Genomic DNA, 26,557 nt, shown 5'->3' with positions numbered 1-26,557 from the left:
TGAAAAGATCAGTGGGAACCCAAGGCTTGTGGGCACACTCCCCACACAGAGGCCCAAGCTTCACAAAGCCCCCATAGTCCGAGGTCTCCACCACTGCCACAACAAAGCCTTACCCTATCGGGATCCAGGCTGCCCGTTTCCATCTCCACCTGCCTCTGAGTGACAGTGACATTTGTGACTTAAACACTAGAAGGACAATAAACTTTAAAACCCTTAAGTACTTTCTTATCTACTAGTTAGCCACTAACTTTGGCACGAATGAGTGAAGTGAATGGTGTCTGCTTTTATACTTAGATAGCAATGTGGAATTTTTTTCTTAAATTTGCATTTTTGGCAATATTTTATTATTATTATTCTTTAATCTTCTTTTACGGTCCAGCCATTATCCCCCTCCATGTCCACCCTCTGTTCCTCATCTCATAGCTCCTCCTCCCAACCCCCATCTTCAAGAGGATGTCCCCACTCCCCCTACCACCACCACACTAGGCCTTCCCAATCCCTGGGACCTCAAGTTTCTAGAGGATTAGGAACATCTTTACTCACTGAGACCAGAGCTGGAAGGCCTCTGCTGTATATGTGTTAGGGGTCTCATATCCCTAAGCACCCTAAGGGGTCACATAAGCAGCTGGTGTATACTGCCTAGTTTGTGGCTCAGTGTCTGAGAGATCTCAGGGGTGCAGATTAATTGAGACTGCTGGTCTTCAATGTGGTATTCTTGATAAATTCAAATTAAGAAACTTTGTTGTTGTTGTTGTTTTAATATATGAAGTTTTGGTTAGATTTGGCAAATTTAATTTGGGTTTGGATGTGGAAATAAAAACAGTATTGGGCTGGTCGAGATGCTGCTTGCTTCCAGACAGTACTACCTGACATAAATCCCTTCTACCCACAGAGAAAGTAGACAACTGACTCCTACCGATTGTCTTCTAATAACCACATGCATGCACTAGAACACACACAACACACACACACACACATACACACACACAGGCACACACACTCAAATGTACATAACACAAAAGGTTTAAGCTCTCTTTTGTTTGGCACATCTAAATTTATATTCTTGACACAGCTTGTTTAGTTTTTTCTGTTTGTTTCCATCTTATCTACACATTACCCTGTTCCCTCCAATTCTCTCTGTCACCTTCCCATTATTTCTCCCACTAAACTTCCTATGTTCTTCCAAACAAAACAAAACCACTGAATCTTTGTAGTGCTGCTAGTCTGAGTGGGATGTCGGGTGTCAGACAATGTGCTAGAACATGGGTAGCTTTTCTGGGGCCACCAGCAGCAGCCAATAGCTCCCCAGCTAGGGGTGGAATTTGTGGACCCCTCCTTATCTGTGTTAAGATTTTGTCTGGCTTTGTCTAGTACAGGTCTTAATGCCTACAGTCATACCTTCTGGGAGTTTGTGGGTACAGTGGCTTTGTCACATCTGGAAGACACTGCTTAGTGGAACAATGTTTTCATCCAGTAGCTCTGGCCCTTACAATCTTTAATACACTCTTCCACAATGATCCTTGACCCTTTAGGGGTTGAGTGAGTGATGTAGATGTGACATTTATTGTCTTATTCTCTGTGAGTTGACCAGTTGTGAGACTCTAAGCACATGACATTTATGGCAGAAAATAAATCTCTGATGTGGCTTGAGAGCTGCATTACTCTGTTGGTATAAAATACCTAGGGCACAGTATAATACTAGTCACATTTTGCAGAGTAATAGTTCTTCCTTAGGGCTTGTGACTTATTCAGCCACAGTTTCTTGGTCCAGTAGCAGATATGAATTCTGTCTTTTGGTGAAAGTTTTAAATCCCATCCAAAAGTGATTGACTACTTCCATAGTATTCATACTGTACCAGTGTGTATATTTTATCAGAGCAGTCATGAGCTGTACAATTAATGATTGACACATGGTTATGATTATTGATTACTTTCCTGCTCTAATAGCGTGCACTGCATCTTCCAATATCCCAAAAACTAGGCAGTAGACACGTGTCTTCTAGTCTTTACCCATGTGATGTCCTCATGTCCTGTAATTCAAGTCTGTTGTATATTCAGCATCAGTAATCTTACTGTCTAGTCTTGGAGGTTCATCAAAAACAACAGCAAGAACCAGAGAATGTTTGTGTGTATCTGAGACTCCAATAAACAATAACTTGAAAAGAAGTAATCTATATATGACACTGAGCTATTTGTTCAATATCCTGTGGGACCAGGGAGAGAAATCGTCTGCCCGTATAGAGTAACTCAATTTAAATTCATTTTACGTGTGTGAGTGTGAGTGTGAGTGTGAGTGTGAGTGTGTGTGTGTGTGTGTGTGTGTTTCAAAGCTGCTGAAGTAGTGGGTGTCCATATGGATTTTTCTGAGATTATTGAGTTTTAGTTTTAGTAATCCCTATTCATATCCTCTGCTCTGCCTTTCCTTCACCAACCCCACTTAACATTTCAAACTCCATTTTTCTCCTTTCCTCACAAAACTATTTTAATGTTTCCTACTCCAAAATCGAAAGAAAAATTTTTACTCAGAGTCTCTACTTCACCTGAGAGCTTGTTTCTGTCCTCACTGCTTCCTTCCAAGAAGCCTTTTCTAGTTTGTTCATGCAGTGAACACCCATGTGCTCTGCAGCTGTGAAATTATATATACATGCATGCATGCATACATACATGCATACATACATACATATACACACATACATCACTTTGTGGAAAAGGTTCGCTTAACACATTCGCTTTCATTATATCTCTGCTACTGTGCACAGTATTTGTAATCTTTTCCGGAAAGCTTTCCACTTTTACCTTTTAGGACCACATCTCGCTATGTTAAAAATAATCCCATGCATTTTGCCTTTGCTTTTGACATTGATGATAATAGGATTTTAACCTGGTGTGTGTTCTACAATTTATGCTTTCCTTGAAATGCTTATTTATACTTAAACTTTATTATCTATTTTTGACTCCCAGATTTTATCCCTGTTCTTGGTCTCTACAGAAAATCAGAACATATATCCTGTAATTATAGTACATATAAAAATCTCTAAAGGACACTGTCAGGTAACACTTTAGTAATAAGGAAAGTATAATCATTTTAAAAAGATTTCTTTTTGACAGGAAAGGAGATGAACCTTTATGTCTCCTTTACCTTAAAAGAGAGGCCCAGGGTGCACCAGGCAAGTTGTGTGTCACATTTCAAAGACATTGCTTTCTCCACTCTCCCATGTTTTCGCACTTGTTAATCCTTTTATGTAGACATCACAAATCCTAACTCTCTGCTTAGAGCATTCTAACTCATCTACAAGACCCCAATCAAATGTCATAGCCTCTACCATGTGTCCTGACAGGTATTAATTGAAGCTAAGGACTTTTTTCTTTTAGGCTTTAGTTTTATTTGAGGAAAACCCTATTTGCTAAGTGTTGTTTTTATAAATGTCAGCATTTCACTAGGGAAGAGACTGAGACTTCTATCTCTATGTCTTCATGTCTGAACATAACCCTGGAAATAATTATGAAAGTAATTCATTAAAAGCATACTAAGCAAATATGCCAAGCTCATTATTTTGTTTAATCTAGTGATTCAGAATCTATTATATTCTAGAATTTCTGCAAGTTGTTGAACTGATATAAATTTGTAAAAAAATTGTTCTGAATACAATTGGGGGTTTGCTCTTTAAAATTAAGTGCAGGTATGATCAAACAATTAATCTTTATTGCCTTGCATTTTGAATGCATATGTATAAATATGCCTTTATGGTTACCACCCCAACTCGCCGTTCTGTGACTTTCCCCTCTTCCATGTCACAACTTATAACTTTACTCTGTATCACTTCTGTGGTAAGGCACTGTGTCTTCTTTTGCAGCATCTCTAGACAAGCAGTCTAGACAAGGAAAACATTACTTAGCTGAAATGTGTGTATATGTGTGTATGTGTATGTGTGTGTGTATGTGTGTGTGTGTGTGTGTGTATGTGTGTATACATGCTCACATGCTTGAGAAAAGTGTCTCCAATGTGCCACTTGTCTCCCAGTATTGGCTTTTCCCCTCATTCTTTAGTCCTGCTTCTAATTTTATCTATTTTCTTAGTCCTGTCTCTGCTTCCCCTTCACTGTGCATTGGGAACAAGGGCACACCTATTCTCCATCCTTTGTCTTCTTGAACATATTGTTGTTGGTGTGTGATAATCTCTCACAGGATGACTGACTCACTGTTGAGTATGTCTTGTCTTACTTGCTTTCCTGACTTCACTATCCTGCTGGAACTACTGGCCTGTGACCTTAACAGTCTCATGTGTCAGTGATATCCTCTAGTTCCCCACCACCAGTACACCACCTACCCGTCATTACACTCAGAATGCCTCACTGCCCTCATCTGTTAAATTACTCAGACAGCAAAGCAAAGCAAAACAAAACAAAGACAAAACTTTCCTTTGTACACTAAGTCTAAACTTTGATAGAAGAGATAGTATAAATCAGTTAGAGAGAAAGATGAAAACCAGCTTGTAAAAAGGAAAGGAAATAATCGATATCCTTTGGGTTATGTGGATAATTTAATAAACCTTCTATCTTTGACAATTCATAACAAATGTTTCAAAGTGAGGATTTAGTTATAAAGAGTTATAAGCATTAACATGTTAAAGTCTAGAAAAATCTAAACAACATTAGACATATAGCAAGAAGTTAATAAACAGATGGAGAATGTTTCAAGATAATTTGAAAGAGTGAATTTGTTTTACGGAAAAAGCTAAAGGTGCAAGCTCATGTTCAGTGAGGGCATAATAAAATAACTGTTGTCTTCAGAACAATTAGCAAAATAATTTAAGTATATTCAGTTGAATGGGGATGTCTTGAGAAAGGACCTCCTTGTGGTTGTTGCTTACAGGAGTAGAAGAGTATATGAACATTTTGTTCTTCTTTCAAACTTTCACTCTTGTTATCATTTTTGTTACTTATTTTATATCTAACTTTGTCTTCTTTACTTTAAATTTTGTCTTTTCATTGGTACAGGTAACCACCACTTCTGATGCGATTATAGTCTTAAAATTTAAACCTCCTTCGGGCACTGGCCACCACTGAGTAATTGAAACAACAGTTTTGTGATTTTTGAGGTTGATATTTATTAGAATCATGTGGAAGATGAATTTGGACACCAGTGTCTTTCATGTAGCATAAACTCCTTTGATGTGTGGAAATGATTATACATATCAAAAGTCTGTTCTTTTAATGCTGACTGATGCATCATATTCTAGACCTACCACAGTTTAGTTATCCATTCACCCCTCAAGGGTCCTCGGTGTCATTTCCTTTAATTTAGTCATCTAGCATGTACCTTGGGGGAAGATTAACTCTAGCATAGTCTCCCAAGACTTGTTATGCCATTCACTTTCTTCTAATGAGCACAACATGTAACTTGCCTTGGCTGCATAGAATATGACAAATGTGACAGGACATCATTACTATGATGAGCTTACGTGACAAACACTGAAGACTAGTCCCTAATCAGTTTTCTTCACATTGAATAACAAGTCAGTTTATGGCACTGAGACCCATTCTAAATAGGAGAAGCTCTCCTCATGCCTTCACCATGCTTCTAGAAAAAACACCTCTTAAGGTTTGCCCTTGTGGCCTTATTCAGTGTTGAGTGAGTGCCTGTGACATAGCCTTCTCCCACATTAATTCAGAGCTGACATAAAGTGGCACTAATGTGATAAAGGCATTGTGGAAAGCCTGAGGTCCTTTGGCTTTGCACAGTCCAGTTCCTGTTTCTCACACTTTACCCATGTTTTGATACACACATACTCACATGCACACACACACTCACACACATGCACACACACACACACACACACACACACACACACACAAACACACACACCAGAACACTAGTTACTAGAGACGAGCAGGCTTCTCTCTCTCACACTGCCTACAGTAGCAAACTGACACTCCGTGTGAGCATGTCACCATGTGACACCAAGCGAATCTTTGCTCGCCTAGCAGCTACATTCTTCAATCTTACCCTTCCCTTCATCAATAAGATTTTCAGAGTTTTTCCTCAGCGCTTGATCATTTCTATATTCAGTTTCCTAATGCAGTTAATGATTGTTCATGTCAGTCTGATCTTGTTTAATTCACTTGATCATTTCTGGACTGTATTCCATCCAGGATGATAACAAAAAATAATCTACTCCATAATTCTTTTAAAAAGATCAGTGCCTTACTAATCTTATTGAAATTAGTGAAACAATTTTATCAAAATAGAAAGCTTGCATGAGTCTAAGATACTATGGAGACCAATGCTACCATGTGTTGGCAAATTCATGGACATTTCATTACATATGATATAAACCCAAACCTTAGCTAGTACTATGCAGCAAAACAGTGGACTCCTCACAGGAAGAGTAGATGGTGTTTCAATTATAGGGCTTTTCCAGGAACACCAGGCAAGAGCCAAGCACAAATATGGCAGTGTTTCCAATACGCTTGGTAATCTAGATATAAAATGGTATGTGGGCATGGACAAACACAGTCACAGACTGAGGCTTGAACTTTGTGTAGCAACTTACACAAATACAGAAGGACTAAAGATACAAAATGAAACAAAACAAAGTACCAAAACCCATAAACAGAGACAAGAAAAGAAGCAAATACTATTGGTATTTTCTTAAAACTCTCATTTCTTTAGGTGAATAAAGTGTTAATGTAATAATAAGAATTTTGGGGAGTATGTCAAAGAACAAAGGGAAAGGAGCTTAGTGGTAGTGAAATGATGAATGGGAAGTTATGCACCCCATTTCTAGTCAAAACCAAGTCTTGTGGATACTCTAGTGAAGTCCAAGTAATATCAGTGAATCCTGAGGCTGAAGCAGCTCTCCATATCAAATGTCGTCGTATTGGAGACTGAAAGTGGATGAGAATGGACCCATTTTAAAAGAAAGTGAAACCAGGGCTAGGGAGATACCTCAGTGAATAAAAAACAAGGGCCATCATACCCGAGGAAGTAACTCAGTTTAAAGCTGGAGGCGAGGACTGGGTTTCACGAGTGGTCCTTTAACTTCCACACATGTTCTGTGGTAGTCACAGCTCTAGTTACATTGATAAATAACTTTGTTAGGGTTTCTGTTGTGATAAAAACACCATGATAAAAAGCAACTTGGGAAGAAACAGGTTTATTTCACTTTACACTTCCACATCACAGTCCACCATGGAAAGTGAATCAGCGTAGAGACCCAAGCAGGGCAGGAGTCTGGAGTAGAGGCAGTCGCTGAAGCAGACACTGCATAGGAACAGTGGTTATCGGTTTTCTCATTTTCAGCCTGTTTTCTCATAGTACCCAAGATGACCTGGGGTGGCACCAGACAGTGATCTGGCCCCGCCCACACCAAGCATCCATCAAGAAGATTCTCTGCAGGCTTGCCAATAAGACCAGTCATTTTCTGGATTGAGGGCCCTTTTCCCAAATGACTAACTTGTGCCAACTTGGTATAAAACTAGCCAGCTTGTAAGTAAATAATAAAATAAAAATGAAACAGAACATAGTAGTTTTTACTTCAAGCAATAAGAATAGTATGAGTTCTATGAAATAATATATTAAAACATCAGAAAATTTGATATGACTTCAACAGCACTTATCTAAAAATAATAATGAAAATCATTTTTCAGCTTTTGTCTGTTTGTCTGTTGAGTACTCTGTACCCAAATGTAACCTGTAAACAGTGAACTCTTTCAAGCATCCTTTACAAAGAACTCAAAGAACAGAGATTAATTGAAGAACTCAACTGTACAAAATTGTACAAGATATTTTCAGTCTTTAATCTCTTTCTCTCTCTCTATCTGTATATTTACTATGTACAGATAGTTATGTTTTATCTCACATAGGACTATTTTTATACATATAACTCTGGATTTATCTGTATCCATCTCCCATAGATATTTATGGCAGAATTCTAAAAGAGATACAATGTTCTCCAACTTCTCATATAATTTGGGTCAAGTTGTTCTATTTGTGTTTCAGTGTCCTCCTGGATTGAACAGAAATTGTAACAGTGTGTGATGTTGTTCTATTTGTGTCTCAGTGTCCTCCTGGATTGAACAGAAATTGTAACAGTGTGTGATGTATAGAGTTGTAAAACTGAACGAAGGTAAATAAAGTACTTACAAGTAGTACTTGGAAAATAAATGCTCAAATATCAGCTATTGCCAGCACCATCTCCTCTCTATTTGTAATATTTTACTTTCTCCTGCAACATCTCCCATTTCGATCACCCTTTACAAATCTGATTTTTTTCTTTTTTTCTTTTTTGGTTATTTGTAGACAGGTTTTCTCAGTGTAGCCTTGACTGTTTGGGAACTATCTCTGTAGACCAGGCTGGCCTTGAACTCACGAGATCTGCCTGCCTTTGCACCTGAGTGCTGGGATTAAAGATGTGCGCTACCCCTGTTATTCCCAACATGCCTTGTGTTATGAAATAATTATTTTTCTGCTGTTACTTTAAAAGAACCCAAACTGTCAATCACATATCAATGTGTGATTTCCTTAAAATCCCATTCTTCCATTCCTTACTACTATCGACCCTGCCTGTTTCCTTTCTGCTTCTGCCTAGAATCTCATTTGTAATCTTGCTCTGTCAAACACATCGAATCTGACTGTCTCCTACTATTTTTCAACCCATTTATCTTCTTTTTCACATCTGAATCATTCTTACCTCAACTGTCCCATCAGCATGATATACTTTTACCCGCATTATTTCTGATGTCAAATTCATCTTCCTAATCATTCTGTCTCTTCACACATTTATGAGTTTCTGTTAGACCACGATGGAAGAAATCCAAATGCCTTATCTCACATAACCAGAGTCCCTTCCAGCCTGGCTCTTTTTTTTTTTTTACAGCTCCTAAGTCTTTATTACCCACTGCTTATTAATCTTGTGATGTGTGTTTGTTGAGACAACCAGTATTTATTGTGACTGTTCTTCTCAATCTTTCATTTCTGATTATACCGAAATGACTTATTTATTATTCTAGGATATAATATGTGTGGCTAAGGTACTTGTGAATAAGAACTTTCTCTTAGTCCATGTGAGTTTGGATATGTTTGTAGATAGATCTGAAACAATGAAACTTCATTTGTAAACTCAGGATAAAATTACCTATCTTATTGTCATAGTAATACGTTAAATAAAAGGTTAAGAAGTGAGAAAATATTTCCCAATATTGGATCTTAGCAAACTGGTGTTTTTATTTCTTCATTAAATCATCTTACAATATCACTAATAGTCCCCCTCCTTTCAAGGCAAACCACCCTAACCTCAGGGCCAGAAATGTCTTCAAAAGTTCACATGACAGTTTTACTTAAATAAGACTTTATTATAAGAAATATTTACATGGAGTTCTTCATTGGACCATTTTGGTTTGGTTTCTGAAGAGTTCATTTTGGTCTCTGATGTTCTTTGTATGATCATTGTACATTTACATTTTTATATTTAATATGTGTTATCAAGAGTGAATGAAAACAAGCTGGGCATAGTGGCACATACCTTTTAATCCCAGCACTTAAGAAGCTGAGGCAGGTGGATCTCCATGAGTAGTTTGATACCATCTAGGTCTCCATAATGTTGTCTTGTCACAACCAAAGTGGGGAAAAGGAGGAAAATATAGGAAAGCACTTAGTGTTTGTGAAGTGCTCTGAAGAAATGGTTAACTGACCATCTGTATAACAGCACAGGGTTGTACACAGAGTGGAGCACTCTCTGATTTGAAAAGCTGACTTTTCATGGACTGGTCATTTAATGAGATGTTTACTCTACATTGCTTGTTTTGTACCCATTTATCAGATGCTTCTACTGAAAGACCCAATCTAAAGGGTTATGTAATTCTATTATATAAAATGATCTCTTTCATATATCATATATATGGAATATATATGATATAAATGCATATATGTGGCAAGAGAAATAACTATATAGAGATTAGTAAATATAGAAAGAGACATAAATCTTTAAGACGAAATATGGTTAACGAGGTTATTATTTTGTTTCCATACTAAAATAACTCTTGTAGAGTTTGGTAAAATGAGGAATTGGGAACAAAGAGAAAGGTTGGAAATTCAGGCTCAGATTCAGCAGCAGGCCTTGTGGTAGAGATTCGTGTTTCATATATAGACTTTGACTGTGACGTAGGAATCCTAGTATTGGAGAACATTATTTAATTTCTTGAGGATCAGAGAATAATTTCGGAATAACATGTTACGCAAAAATAAGATAGCTCAATATAGGCACATTTCTTGTTCTGTATACTTCTTTGCTTCAGCAAAAGCCAGGAGGCCTTTTATCAAGCCTCCTCTGAGTATTATGAACATCTTTGTCCATTAGCACTATTTTTTCTGATTTTCTTTGTTGACACTCTTATGTCCAAAAGCGCTGTGGTTTCAGCCAGACTGAATGACGAGTTGACTGTTACAGAAAGCGTGCTTTGCCATGCAGCTGTCCTGTCCCTACTGCACAGATGGCGGATTTATTTTCCCTTTTACCAGCAGTCCCTTTCTTCCCCACACAGGACTGTGATCCTTTGTGATTGGGTATGACTCAATGCAGAAGTAGCACTCAGCCTTGAGGAGTTTTCAAATGTGCCCAAGTAAAGGGGGGACAGGGAGTGCAGAACTGGGGCTGTTTGGAAGACTGTCTGCATACTAAAAAGGGGTATGACCTCATGAGAAGCAGATATTCATTATTTTGTAAAAAGCATCTTTGTCCTAAAAACAGAATTATGATTTTTTTCCCTTCATTCTGCATGGTCAGAATAACAGTAGAGCAGTCAAATTGAGAGCAGGCCGAAGAGACTATCCAGATCTTGCAGCTCAGTTGGAGATAAGATTAGTGCTTTCTTCCCATGTTTACAAGTCTGAATAATTTTATCAAACCAACAGTTCAACTTTTGAATGTTTATGTGTTCATTCATAGCTTCCTATATAATCCTCTTATGTTAGAAATTAACATCTAGAAATGATTCAATCTTATACGTAGCTATGCATATATAATTTATATATTACACATAGATTAATGCCATTGTATATCATATGTTTAAGAAGAAGCAAACATACTATAACTCAGTTATTCAGAATTGCCTTGTCAGCTATCATATATAATTATTAGCAAAATCAAATACCTTATATTGAAAAACTTGTGATTATACTATAATTTCTATAAAATTATGTATACAGTAACCATAACTGGTTATATATAACAATAACCATCGAAAACTGCTTAAAAATAGCCCATTGTAATTGTTAATGTGGTATTTTGCTCAGTTAGTGAAATGATGATAGTTGGACCATGAGGCCAGTTAGAATAAAAGGTTTTTTTCTTCCCTGGTTGCCTACATAGAGACCTGCTTGAATATTGAGTGATCTGTTTATGTAAAGAGAATCTAGATAGAAACCTACAAGGCTTACTATGCAATGGTGTTTTTGTTTCAACTCAAACTGTAGATCAGAAATCTTTATAGATTGGTTAGCCATAAATGATGGATTCTTTTATCCCGTTAGTTATTTTTCAAAATCAAACACAGATGATAAGATGAATAAATCAGAGTCAGATGGATAATATAATTGAAAGAAAACTGTGCTGGTATTTCAAGTAATAAGAAAAATGCATTTGTTTTCTTAATCTCAAAATTAGATGTTAAATTGTGATTTTTAAATTTATCTTTATTTAATTAAATCATAATTACATCATTTCCCTTTCTCAATCTCACTAATCTCTCTGATTTTCCTCACAAATTCATGGACCTTTCTTTAATTATTGTTTTACACATAGACATAGAACTAACTATATAAAGGTAACTAATGAATCTGCTAATGTTGCTTGTTTGTACATAGTTTGGGGGTTGATTGCTGGTATTGGATAACCATTTATATGATTCTTCCTCTGGGAAAACAAATTCACCCTCTCTCAGCACTTGTTAATTATGTGAAACTCCTCATCCTGAGGTGGGATCCTGTGAGATTTCCCCCAACCACATTGTCAATGTCAGCTGGTGTTCTTATTGTTCGGGTCTTATTTAGACAACCATATTGTTGAGACTTTGTGTATTCATCTTCCCTTCACATCTTAAAGATACTCTCAAAGCCTGGTCCTCTAGGCAAGAATAATCTCTGCACTCCCCTCTTCTGTGATGTTCTCTGAAGCTTAGATGTAAGGATTGTGTGGTAAATGAATTAATACATCTGCTTTCTGTATTTCCACCAGTTGTAGCTTTCGATAATGCTGTTATTCCTTCTGCTTACAAGAGACGCTAGTTTGATGAGGGCCAAGAGCTAGATTCATCAGTATTTAGACTACAGTTAACATCTTACACCAGTCAGAATGGCTAAGATCAAAAACTCAGCAGAAAACAGGTGCTGGTGAGGATATGGAGAAAGAGGAACACTCCTCCACTGCTGGTGGGGTTGCAAGCTGGTACTATCACTCTAGAAGTCAGTCTGGCAGTCCTGGGCATATACCCAGAGGATTCCCCATCATGTAATAAGGATACATGCACCACTATGTTCATAGCAGAGCTATTTATAATAGCCAGAAGCTGGGAAGAACCCAGATGTCTCTCAACAGAGGAATGGATACAGAAAATGTAGTATATATACATAATGAAGTACTATTCAGCCATTAGAAACAATGAATTCATGAAATTCTTAGACAAATGGATGGAACTTGAGAACATCATCCTAAGTGAGGTAACACAGTCTCAAAAGATCAATCATGGTATGCACAGATATTAGTCTAGAAGCTTGGAATACCCAAGACACAATTCACATATCAAATGATGCCCAAGAAGGAAGGAGTGGCCCCTGGTCCTGGAAAGGCTCAGTGCAGCAGTGTAGGGTAATACCAGGACAGGGAAATGGGAAGAGGTGAATTGGGAAACAGGAGGAAAGAGGGCTTATGGGACTTTCGGGGCAGGGGGATCCAGGAAAAGGAAAATCACTTGAAATGTAAATAAAGAATATATCGAATAAAAAATAAAAAGAATTCTACTTGTTTAGAAAAATGGCCACAGTAAGTTCTCTAAGATCTATGATCTTACCAGCCTTGAGTAGCTGGCTAGGTTTATAGTACCAAGCATGACTTTCTTTCTGTTTAGAAGGGCTTAAATCTAATGAGTCAGTGGTTGGTTACTACTTACATGTAAATGCCACTGTTGCACCATAAGGGATATCTTATTGTCCTGGTCACTATTGTGGTTTGTAAGCATCACAGCTGGGTAGGACTATTGATTACATTCCTCCTTTCTCAATGTGAATAGCACCTTCTAGTATCATGAGGCTAGTCCTCAGGTGGAGGTTTTCAGGGCAGATTCAGCTCAGTTCCTGGGGCCTCTTTCCAAAATGCATACTGCCTTCAACAATAGAGACCACTTCCTGAAGGCAACTGCAACTCGGGGTAATAGCAGTAGCTTCATAATGTTTTTGGAGTGTTTTGGACTCTCCTTACCGACAACTCCTAAGATGGTTTCTCGTGTCTGTCACTAGGCTTTCTGGTGGATAGTCTGGTGGCAAGTTGGAAGGAATGTTACATCCTCAAGTGGTGCAACTTCATAGGCAAAATGGACACACACACACACACACATATTGTATATACTTGTAGTAAATATAGAATAATGATTGTCTATGATTATTTCAAACATCCATAGAGTTATTTATCCTTCCTCTCTCCTTCTCTTTCCATACTGTTTTTCCTCCTTTCTTCCTAGCATAAGCCCCCTTCCTTCTGAGTCTAACTTTTACAATGTGACTGTACTGGCTAGTTCCACAAATACTACACACGTATGCCTGTTTTTATTCCTAAGTTTATCCTTACTTTACTCTGTCAAGTTAATATACTTTTGGCGTCCCAGTTCATTTAGTCCTCATGAAATGTTAGTTTGCAACTAAACTGTCATGAAGATAAAAATTAGAATTAAAGATAATAAGATATATATTGACTAGAATATTAAATTTGGGTACAAAATTAACAGATTCTACTTCTGTAAATGATTTTATAATCTGTCGTGTATGTATATATTAAATTAATTTATAGCATCTGATTGTGTACTGAGAATTACTGTGAACAGACTGAAGAACACAATAAAAACCTAAGAATTTTCCAAAATTCTGCAGTTTCTTATGATGAAAAGGAAGGTACTTGTACTTTAACAAGTATTTGCAGAAGTTGTTCAGGAAGTGCATAGTTTCGGTGAGCATGCTAGAACAAAGGCTCCCAGGATTGCTAATTTATAAAAGGTTTATAAACTAATAGGAAAGCCTTTTAAGGACTCTAAGGTTCTGCATGTGTTCAAGGAAGGTTAGGGGCTTGTAAGAATGTTGATAAAAAGCATTTGAGATCAGTAAAGCTGAAGTAGGGGCAAAAGTCAAACTTTGGACAGATGTGGCCCAGCTGTGTCTTCTGTGCAAGCGCTGAGACAATCAGTTCTCTTTATGACTATATTAGTTTAAACAACCTCCCCGAGTATATATTCTTGATTGTTGGTGTCCTTTTTAGTCCAATTATCATAGTCCCTATTGTTATCCAATATTGATTATAACTTGGTTTTTCACGGCTTACTTAGAATCAGGTAAGTTTAATATATTTTATAATACACCCCCCCACACACACACACAAAGAGTACTTTATTCATATCCAGAGCAGACTTATGAGGTCAGTATTTATGTTAGGCTCACTGATATATTATGTATACTCATCATGCCAATAAAAATTTTGCCCTGGTGTGTTTAAATAGTTACTATTCCTTAACACACCTGAGAAGGAACAACAGTCCTGCTGCTTCCTGAAATCAATGTCGACAGACTATTTGGACCATAGATAATTAAAGACGCTGTAGAGTGTCTATTAGTGCAACCACATAGCAGTATGGGTAATGCTACAGGGGAGGTGGTGTAGACTCTGCAGAAAGTTGCATAGAAAAGCACTATAGGATATCAAGGAATTCATTTTGGATTTGGTATTTTTTCGAGACAGGGTTTCTCTGTGTAGCCCTGGCTGTCCTGTAACTCATTCTGTAGACCAACCAGGCTGGCCTCAAACTCAGAGATCCGCCTGCCTCTGCCTCCCAGAGTGCTGGGATTACAGGCGTGCGCCACCACCGCCTGACGAGAAATTCATTTTGAAAGAACACATTCTTATGAGTAAAGAGAGAAAAGGAATAGTGGGATTCTGTTTCCAACAGGAAAATTACAATTTATCAAAAAAAAAAAAGAATTTGTAATAATTGGGAGATACTAATCCAGTGTAGACTGGATGGGAGAATTAGGAATAATAAGTGTGGGGTCAAAGAAAGGAGCCCTAGGGATTGGGTTTGCTTGACAATAGAAGGAGCAAAGGGCTTAGAAAGACCCCCAAGCCTCTGTGTGAGAGGATGCAGAGGAAGTCTGTAGGGAAGGAATGGTGATGCTGAGCTCCCGGCAGACTGGAGAACAGCAGAGTGCAGACAGCCCAAGAGCGTGTTCCCCCACACCTAGGCAAGGGGCTCAAACCAGAACTTACATAATTAGAAAGAAATGAACACAGACGCAGGAATGGCATATTAATGCTAAACCAAGGAGGAGGGAAAATGAAAGCTCTAGAAAATAATTAAGGGAAAACCAAAAAGAAAGATAATTTTGACTTCAAATATAGATTACAGTAAACGTTTCTGTAAAATCAGAAAATCTACTTGAATATGTTATACCTAATGTGTTTATGAAAAGATAGGGAGAGGGAGGATATTATGTCCTATGCAGGTGTAGCCAGGTGTGGGGGTAATGGTGCCTCGGCAGTCCACACAGAGGAATCCCTTCCGGTCCACACAGAGGAATCTCTTCCCCGAGGAACCAGCCACAGGATGGTATAGTATAGAAGAGAGTTTACTCAGGGCATGAGGAGGGGAGTTAAGAGGGTAGTAGAGGGAGGGGAGGAGAGAGAGAGAGAGAGAGAGAGAGAGAGAGAGAGAGAGAGACAGACAGACAGACAGACAGACAGAGACAGACGAGAGACAGAGAGTAGAGAAAGGCTGGCCTTGAGCACATGGCGGGGGGTGGGGTGGGGGTGGTGGTGGTGGTGTGGAGGGGATGGGGGGAAGGGAAGAGAACAGAGCAGGGGCAGGAAGAAGAGAGAAGGGAGGGGCTAGCATCCGATTTTACAGTGAGTCAGAACGCTAGTAACACCGTTAGTGGCATTTAGTGGAAGTTTCCAAGCCTTTCCCCAAATATGGAATGAAATATAAACATTTGAACACACATCTAACAAATAATAAGATAAATATTTACCTGGTTGAAAAAAAACTTAACATTTGTTCCTACTGCAATTTTGAATTGAGAACCTCTTAAAAGTTACCCAACAAACACACACATCCTCTTGTTTGCAATGACAGAAATGAGGAAAACCAAAATGATTGTAGATATGGAATAGAAAACACTCCCTGAGTATTGCAGAACCTCCCATCGAATGAGGACTGCCATTTGAGTCCTGTGGAAAAGGTGCTACTCACCAGGAGTACCTTCTGATTTTGACGTGCTTACTTTGAGGAAGGAACAAAAAAACTTTTTGCAAAGGCTCTTTCTACATTTTAAAGTGCTATACAAACATAAAAAAGTATCAGTAGAGGAAAAAAACTGAAAGAGTGGGATCAAAAGGCAAAACTATTAGCTTTAAAGTCTAAACATTTATTCACAGTTTGACTTCTTTTCCCCACTTGCTTCTTTTTGTTTGGGAAAGATCTCAAGTATTTGTTAGTGTTTGAATTTCATGTGAGAAGAAAAAAAAAACAAATAGTAGAGTAACCCATACTAAAAATGTGCACATCCTCTCACGAAAAGAGCTAAGGTGTAACTTTCATGATTGAACGTTCTGAATTAACATTGCAGGTATGTAAGGAACTTCAGCTATTCTACTGCCTGACTCCCAACATTAGCAATAGCTCGAAATGATTGTCAGATTTCTCCTGTATTCATACATTTCAGCTTTTCCCCCACATTTCTTTGAGAATGTCCAAGTGTCATGCAAAAAACAAAAAACAAAACAAAAAAAACAAAAAAACCCACGATGATATTAGTTCGAGCAACTAATTATTAGTTGAAACCATTTTATTTAATTGACATTACACTTACTATCTGACTCATAATGAATTACCGTTCTTGAAATCAAACAACTTTTAGGCTAGCTGGGTTCTAAGGGCCTGCTGTGAGTTTAAAAATGAGAAATTCTGCAAACAACTACCATTTCTATTTAGAAATAGTTTTGAGTTGTATATGTATATCTATCTGCTCATATTACTATGCTAGATGTTCTGCTTATTTTCAAGGGTGAGAGACCTTATTGAAAATGTTGTCCATATCACACTGAAATGAAAAATATAATGAAAAAACATGCTAATACTGCTGATACCTTGTAAATTTAAACTTCCCCATTCAGACTTAACTCCAGCTGTTAAAACACAGATAATGAAAAACCTGTGTAAGTAGTGACCAAAGTCCTCAATGAGGTTGAACTCCAGAGTCACACAATGGTTGAACCATGAACCTGATTGCTTGGGGGGGGGTCACTGACAACCCCTACATGCCTCAAGTTTTCTGGTTTAGTAACTGAATTTCATGGTAGAAAAATCACATTACTTGAATATCAGCATATAGTTTTGTTGTGATATATATTTATAATATATTGTGATAAAATTTATAATATTGCTATGGTTTTGTTAAACACACACACATATATAAAATACATATATATTGCTTTTATCACAATAGCAAATGATCTATTATTAAAAATTTCTTGTATGTAGCTAATTTTGAAGTAAGCTGAATAATCCCAGCAAAGCAGTTAAATATTTGGAAACTGTTACCACCATGATGTTAGCACACTCTTTGCCCTATTTTTTAAAATTACTATACTGAATGAGAAAAATTTAAGATGACCCAGATCAGTGTGGTTATTCTGTCACATTAATCAGGCTAAAAAAAAAACCCTTTTACTTTAAGGTCATGATCTAAATGAACAATAAAACTAATAAAAACTAACATCACATCAGTTATTTGATAAAAATATACTCAATGACTTCAGTGGTCGTCATCAAAACAATATGTGGGGAGAGAGAGAGAGAAAGAGAGAGAGAGAGAGGGGGGGGGAAAGGAGAAGGAGGAAGAGGAGAAGGAGAAGGATGAGTAGGAGGAGGAGGAGGAGGAGGAGGAGGAGGAGGAGGAGGAGGAGGAGAAGAAGAAGAAGAAGAAGAAGAAGAAGAAGAAGAAGAAGAAGAAGAAGAAGAAGAAGAAGAAGAAGAAGAAGAAGGCGGCGAGGGAGAGGGTACTTTTACTGACAATCACTGTCCTCTGTGTTACACTGTCCTCTGTGTTACACTAATACTAACTTCAAATTACTCCATGCTCTTTTCAACACCATCTATAGGGATACATGTGCAATTGCAAGTGATCTGTACAATTCCTCCATCTTAAGTCTTTAGTTTCATTCTAATAACTACTATGACTTAACTCAGTTGTTATCTATTCACTTCAAACCTAACTCATTAATCCTGGAAAGCATCCATCATAAGTTGTAAAAACACATGTAAAATATATTATCTTTGTTGAAAACCTGGGGACAAGGAAGAACATTTCTGTTCTTTCTTTGATTTAGCAATTTAATCACACAATGAAAGCCAATGTCTATTAATGCACAGAAGAATTGGACCATATTTATAGGCATTTATAGACAGCTACATTAAGCATACCCAATGTACAGATAGACTAATTTCAGATAAACACATAAAATCACACCTGGTTTGGATGTATACTATGGAGAAATCAGATAGGGAAATTGACTTCTGCATGGGCAGTATTGGGTTAGATAATATAAACAACTGTGAAGGATGCACTTGGTGATACGTATTTATTTGACATAGGAGATTCAAAGATGGCAGTTGGAACATTTCCCAAAGGCACAAAATGGAAAAAGACAGATAGTTAAATATGTTTTTATATTGATATATTAAAAAACCCAGTAGAATGCTATGGTCAAAAGTTAAAAGAACATTATGATAGGCGATGGGATCAGATAGGGAATTCTGGGGTGCAAATGGAGTCTGAGTTCTTGATAATTATGGGCAATATTATCCTAAGTGCATTGATGAGGAAGAAGAAGAAGGAGGAGGAGAAGAAGAGAAGAAGGAGGAGAAGGAGGAGGAGGAGGAGAAGGAGGAGGAGGAGAAGGAGAAGAGAAGAAGGAGGAGAAGAAGAAGGAGAAGGAGGAGAAAAAGAAGAAGAAGAAGAAGAAGAAGAAGAAGAAGAAGAAGAAGAAGAAGAAGAAGAAGAAGAAGAAGAAGAAGAAGAAGAAGAAGGAAAGAGAAAGAAAGAAAGAAAGAAAGAAAGAAAGAAAGAAAGAAAGAAAGAAAGAAAGAAAGAAAGAAAGAAAGATCTTTAGAAACTGGCAAATCCTTCATGACAGCTGGTACACAAACTAGAACAGAAAGTGTTCGAGGGGGAGAAGCACTCCAGTCTGCAGCACCATGTCTGAAAGTCAGAGGACTCCAGGCTGCACTAGAGTGTGTGCATAGTCAGCAGAAGAGTTCAAGTTAGGAGCTGAAACAAAGAACTTCACATTTCCACAAGAAAAGGTCTGAGAGTCGGGTCAGGTAGACTATCCCTGAAGCTGTGTTAAAATCAAGATGATAATTCTCAAAGGAGGGAGACATGTAAGTGCCAGAGGGCAGGAGAGGATGCTAAAGGAAGGGACGGTGAGCATAGAGGGTAAAGGTGCATTTACGTCTGATGAGAATTCAGCACTGCCATTGTGTTTGGTCCCGTCTCTGTAGCAGACTTAGGCATGTAGAGAACTTGAAAAACATCTTTTATCTACAGACATAAACGGTGAGAGCCAATTTTCTACATAAATTATTGGGTAGTCTGCTGATCAGAGAAATAGCTGTTCAAAGGGAATTTACAGGGAATTTCTAGGGAAACAAGTTAGTTGCCAATTTCACAGGTTTGGTTCAAATCATGCATTTCAGTGACAGATTTGTTTTCAGTACTTGAAACCTTTAAATAATTTCTTCATTGATGTTAATTGTGCTATCCTGAATGCAGATTAATCATAGATAATTTTGTTCTATTGTTCTTTAAGATGTTAATGTATGTAATATGTAAAATTAGACATATTTAAGGATTTCTTATGATGCCTCACTCTGAACACATATTATGAAATGTACTAATCAGAACAAATGTGTATATTTTCTCAAATACTTACTGTGTTTCTTTATGGTGAGAGCACTGAGAATTCCTTCTTCTAGCTTTGCTGAATAATGCTTTCAATTGTCATTACTGATAGCCCCTACTGTGCCATAAGACCCCAAAACTTGCTATGTCTATCTTGTTGTGACTTAGTATCCATTGCTTCCCTTTTCTCCCTCTTGACTCTTCTCACTTCACTGTGGTCTTTGTGGGTCTGCGTTTTGTCATGCTGTTGGGGTACTGAGCAGATGAATCACTGAGTGTAGACTGCCATTTACTCTGTACTGGCTCAAGCAAAGCACTAATATACCCTCAGGGGTGGGAAAATGCAGCCTAGGAAGTAGGAGGCTGAAGCTAGGGTTTCCCCAGCTCCCAGATGTCCAGTCGACACTGGAAACTGCATGGAGTCCGGAAGTAGGGAGTGGTGTGTGTGTGTGTCCTGAGACAAAGAGCCAGTCGCAGCGGGGCTGGACTCGCTCCCAAACTCCTGAATATCCAGACATCATTGGTCCGCAGGGATTTGGGAACAGAGTGCGCCTGCAGACTTCTGGGCATCCGTATACTGCTGCAAGTTGTGGAGGAGTTGAGAACAAAGGATGCCCTTAGGGTGAGGACCAGCCTGGGGGTGGGAGGATGGGGAACTCTGGCTTAGCTCATGGGCAGAAGTCCTTAGCTTAGCAGTGTTTATCTGGGAGGGGACTAAGAGGGGATTCTGTAGGAAGCGAAGGCCTTCTCCATGTTCCGCATGGAGGTTCTTGATGAAAGAGACAGTCCTTGGGTCCAAACTGTTTATTGATCATTCATCGTGGAAAATGGGTGCATTTCCACCTTCTCAGGGTGGATCAGAGATTTATTACCTTCTGCAGGAAGGAATGTCTGAGAAGGGATGCTTCTTGACAAAACAAATGTCTGAGAAGGAAGGCTTCGGGGCCTCTAGATACCTCATTAGTATGGAGACCTCTGTTTTGGGCTATATGACCACAGGTTCTGTGTCCTATGCAGCAAGTGAGGAACATGTTTATGCCAGGAATGTGTTATAGAGCAAGGAGGCAGGTGGGGGTCTGGGTGCTGGGGACTCTGAACTACTCAACCCTTTCCTGTTACCATCCACTGCCCCACAGTCTTAATTGTCATGTCATTCATGATATTCCCCATTGTTATTATGAGATTAGGTTTAATAACATGGACGTTAGACACACAGATAAGAGAATGCTGGACCAAAGACATGAGGCTGATGAATAGACAGAAGGAAAGTGAGTGCTTTATGCCCAAGTTGTGGGGACAGTATGGATCAAAGAATATGTTTTACATTATGGATAACTTTGTAGCAGCGTCTGGGGGAGAAGATGGTAAGCTAGGTCAATAGAGCCTGCAAGCGTAGCGAGGATGACGGAGATGTGCGTCTGTGATGTGAGTGAAGGCTCATGGGCTCTCAGGCCAGGCCACTGGAGGGACAGGAACCACCAGATTAGACTGAGGACATGGACATTTTCCAGCACGATAGAGACTAAGCAAAAGGAAAGCACAGACAAGTAGCAATTTTGACAAAATACAGACATCAATGTCTGACTGAAGCAAAGATGTTTGAGCAATTGGACAGACAGTAACATGGATTTTTTTTCATAAAATGTATTTATTTATGTATATGAGACACTGTGGTGTCTCAGAGATACCAGAAGAGCACATCAGATTCCATTACAGATTTGTTGTAAGCCTCCACATGGTGGCTGGGAATTAAAACTCAGGACCTTTGGGAAGAGCAGCCAGTGCTCTTAACCCCTGAGCCATCTCTCCAGATCCAGTGACATCGATCGTGATAAGAATGGGTTTGATTGTTCTGGTTTGCAATGTGCATTGTGTAGAGAAAATATTGATTTACGGTACCTCTTAGAACACAGAGTTTATATGACAAAAAGATAGGAGCGCACCACTGTCCTCTTGGAAGCTGTACAACGTTTTCTATGCCATTGTAAGATAGAGTCATGGCTTTCATGGCAGAAATCTCCATATTGTCTAGCTCATGATTCTCTAAGTGAAAAACTTAAAATGCATCTTACTAGGTAAGAATTACTAGGTAAGAATTACTAGGTAAGAATTTTGAGATGTTAAGAGAAATGTCCAGTTGGGCGGTGGTGGCGCACGCCTGTAATCCCAGCACTCTGGGAGGCAGAGGCAGATAGATTTCTGAGTTCGAGGCCAGCCTGGTCTACATAGTGAGCTCCAGGACAGCCAGGGCTACACAGAGAAACCCTGTCTCGAAAAAAATAAATCCACCCTCCCCCCAAAAAGAGAGAGAACTGTCCAATTGGGAACTGACTTCATTGTCATTAACAGTTTCGAGAGATCAGCCATGAACAGCTATGGTCTCATTCGTCCACCATCAAAGCAAGCAGGGATGACCCTCACTTTCCCATAAATTCCATTGGCTAATCCTGTTTTTAATCATCCAATCTACTTCCTCAGAACTTATGCTGTTACATGGTATCTGCCTCGAACATCAGGTAATCTCCACATCTCCAAATCCTTAAGTTATGCTATCTGCAAAATGTCCTCGGTAGTATTAGTCTAGGAATTAAGTAAGTCAAGAATTCAATGTCTCCATTTTTGTTCCTGTTACAGTATCTGTGACTTAGCTATAGAAAAAAATGGAGACACATACTGCAAATTGATTGCAACTTTGTTATTTCAGAAGACATAACGAAGTCTCAGAGAAGATATAAAATTGGAACAGATTTGTGGCATTTCTGTTAATAGTAGAGCTGAAGGGATTCACCTTCTTAAATTATCTCTCTCCTGGTTTATTTATTAGGAACTTTATACTTGCTATCAGCAGACTGATGGGTTTAAGATTAGATTGTTTTCAATTGTTTTCAGTGTGTCCATAAAAGAGGCAAACTCTTGTTTAGGTTATTAGCCTTAATCACACTCAAAAATTGTTTTATGTCATACAGCACCATTGAGTTTGTATGTGACAATCTTATTCCTGACTTATTCCTGCTTTAACTTTTAACTGCTCTAAACTGCCAGAAAGCTTGTGACTGCAGATAACCTGCTTAGGCAAAGTGTCTGACAGCCACTAATACCCCTGTCATAGGCAGCTGAGATGCGCGATGAAGCTGATAACCTGAAAATCGAGCTGAAATGATGACTTCAGGCAATGTTGCCTGTGGCCAGAGACTTAATTCAGAATTCAAGTCATTGCAGTAAACTGAGTCCTTTGCTTGCTTTTACTATCAGGCATTTTATATATTTATTTATTTATTTATTTATTTATTTATATTAATTTAATTAATTTATTTCTTTTTTTTATAGTGACTTTATTTTTTTCTGTTAGATATATTTTTTTATTTACATTTCAAATGATTTCCCCCCTTGTGGCCCCCCACTCCCCAAAAGTCCCATAAGCCCCCTTCCCTCCCCCTGTTCTCCCACCCACCCCTTCCCACTTCCCTGTTCTGATTTTGCCTTATATATTATAGTAGGCCTTGTGACAAGTAAATGTGAACACATTGTTATGACTTCATCTGATTCAGTAGCTCAAAAATAAAGTTAAAAGCAGATATGGTGATATTGTAAAGACATACTATAATTAACATAAAGAATATTTGGAGCATCCATATTAAAATTCTTCAAGAAGACTTCCCCACATTCTGAGCAGTAAGCATGAAAACAAACAAACAAACAAACAAGTGAACCCAAAACAAACAACAATGACATTTTCATCAGTGGACCAAAAAGGAGAAGTTGCAAACCTATTTGTTTTCAAAACTGAAACAATAGATTGACCAGAATTTTAGGATAACAAGAATGTAGAATTTTATTACAGAGGTGAAATCAAATAAAGAATTTTAATTTGTTTATTATCTTAAAATGAGCATTGTTGACCCAGGTTTAGCCACGGAACAAATAAATTGGAAATCTCCCTGAAAAGGGGAAGTGTTTTTTGTCATGGTCCTTCTGAAGGTTGTCTGGCATAAGGTATTGATGGCTAAGACTAAATTAGGATTCAGTGTTAATATTCATGTCTTCTTGCTGTAGAATTTAACGAGTCTACGTCTTCTTATAGCCTCTGACAGGCATAAATGCTGCATTGATATACCTCACATAGGAGGAACATTCCAGCATGATTATCCATTAAACAAATTATTTTCAAAATGTCAAGGCTTTGGGTTTCTTGGTTGATCAGAAACGTGCTGAAATCCAAAATTCAGTGTAAGCCTATGTGATGATTTACATTAAGGAAAAACTCTCAATGTTTTAAAGAAATTTTAACTGCATTAATTCTTGTTCTACAAATCTAGAAAATTTTGATGGCTATTTCCTTTACATTTTTTATTTCTTTCACTCATGAGAAATTCAAACTCACTGTGTGATTCTTCCTCAAACATATCAGCACTGTTCTTTTTACACTTTCCAACACCTTCAGTGTTTGTGCTAAGATGTCTAGTACTATCTGTTAGAGACAATAACCTTATTAGCACTTCTTTAGATGAGAAACTAAGTGTCACAGAGGCTTAATCTATACAAGATTTTGACAATAGCAAACATCTTGGAATTTTCTTTATGAGTTCTCTATAACCTTTAAAATGTATATGCTTTTTGTTGTTTGTTTTCTCAAATACTTCACAAAGTGATGGGACATGGAGGGGCAGGCAAACCCCACACTCACACATTTGCTCTCTTGCATGGTATGCTCTGGGTTTGCTCCACAAATTTATATGAAACTCTCAGCACCAACACTGGCTTGTAAGATCTACAATCCTTCTCAGTTGGCCATTTTTTCCTCTTGCCTCTGATAATTATTTTCCACGAACACTTTAAGAATAGTCTCCCAACTTACTGTCATCTATCCTGATTTCTAAGTTCTGTACAACAGCTGAACAAGAATACACTACTGCTGAACCCAGTTTGGCAGCCACAGCTCTGTGCTGTTCTACAGTTTTTCAGATTCAACGACAAGACCAAATGGTCACAGGGGTCCAATGAGCTCAGCATTTACTGGAAGGGTTTTGAAATGGAAAAGTCAGGATAGTGACTTTATACAGAACGAAAAGGTAGTCTATAGAGCAGGACGCAGGAGGCAATGGGGTGCCTAGTAACTCAAGGTAAAGCTTAAGAGCATATCCAACTATGGTCAGCTGCTGTGGGTGTGGGTTCACTGCTCTTAGCAGACTGCACAGTCCTTACTAATAGAATGTTCTGCTGCAAGTTGTTTTTTCTACAAAAGTTTTCACAGTTGTTATTATTAAGACTTTCATATAAATCTTTCTTGTACCCAAACCACTATGGCAGACTGGATGTTATATGTGTATAGATACGGACAAGACATAGACAGACATAGACATAGACATAGACATAGACACATACATAGACATAGACATATAGAGATAAAGAGATACAGAGATATATGAGTGAGAATTGCAAAATCTAGAAACAGCCAGAGAAAATTTCTGTAAGTATATCCATGAAATTGAAGCCAATTTTATAATAGTATTTTTGTGGAAATATCTTATTTAATGATGTATTCATGTGAAAACATTGTAAATTAAAAATGAAATATTTACTAGAATATGACATTAACCAATAAATGTACATTGAAATGAACATGTGAACATGAATATGTTCATGAAATGAACATGAATTATGAACTAATCATTCTAAATTATCAGTACTGAATATTTAAAAATACCATCTGATGAAAATTACTAAAATATTCTTAACTGTTTGTAGGAAATTTTATTCTTACTTTTTTTCCAAATTTTTCTAAAAATTAATAAGTCACATTAGGGGTAAAAATCTCAATTCTCCTTTTAACATTGAATCTCTTTTTCAGTACCATCTTCATCTTGTTTCCTCTTTGGACTATTTAACTGACTTATCTCAGTGTAGCTAACATTATCTAACTGAGTGAGAAAACCTGCTAATTTCTCTTTTCCCCTCTATCTGCATGAGGATCTGCTAAGCCTTTGCTTATTTATAAAACTCAATGTGTAACTTCATATCTTCCTGTTATCAGGGTCCTGATGAGACCATGTAAGTTGTTACTGTGTTTTCTGTGAGCAATTCAAGTCTTATCACAATTGGCACCTTCACAATGTCTTTCTGTTTTCTTTCCAGGACCCCCTGTTTCACCTGGAGTCACACAGATCTGAGAGAGGAAGGGGCAGATGTCCTTTTGACCCCAACTCCTCCTTTGTGTCCACGCTAGTTGGTAATTATCATTGACACAGACATCAGGTGTCATCCATGGTGATTTAAAATATATTTTTCAATTTCCATACATTCTTTGGCACTTCTTTATACACTTTGCCTTGCCAAATCTATCAGT

General features: G+C 37.9%; 1 protein-coding gene across 1 annotated transcript in view; it reads left to right on the top strand.

Annotated features, from left to right (window-relative positions):
* The window catches only part of Sema3e (semaphorin 3E), a 234,502-nt gene that overhangs the window by 159,174 nt on the left and 48,771 nt on the right, over window positions 1-26,557 (top strand). Inside the window, exon 5 of the mRNA XM_052173130.1 lies at window positions 26,347-26,440. Within this exon, the coding sequence (XP_052029090.1) occupies window positions 26,347-26,440 (94 nt within the window). The remainder of the gene's footprint in view (window positions 1-26,346; window positions 26,441-26,557) is intronic.

This window comes from Apodemus sylvaticus, chromosome 2 (assembly GCF_947179515.1).
Source record: "Apodemus sylvaticus chromosome 2, mApoSyl1.1, whole genome shotgun sequence".
Lineage (NCBI taxonomy): Eukaryota > Metazoa > Chordata > Mammalia > Rodentia > Muridae > Apodemus > Apodemus sylvaticus.
Note: the sequence above shows the minus strand (reverse complement) of the source record. Positions and strands in the feature narration are given on the sequence as shown.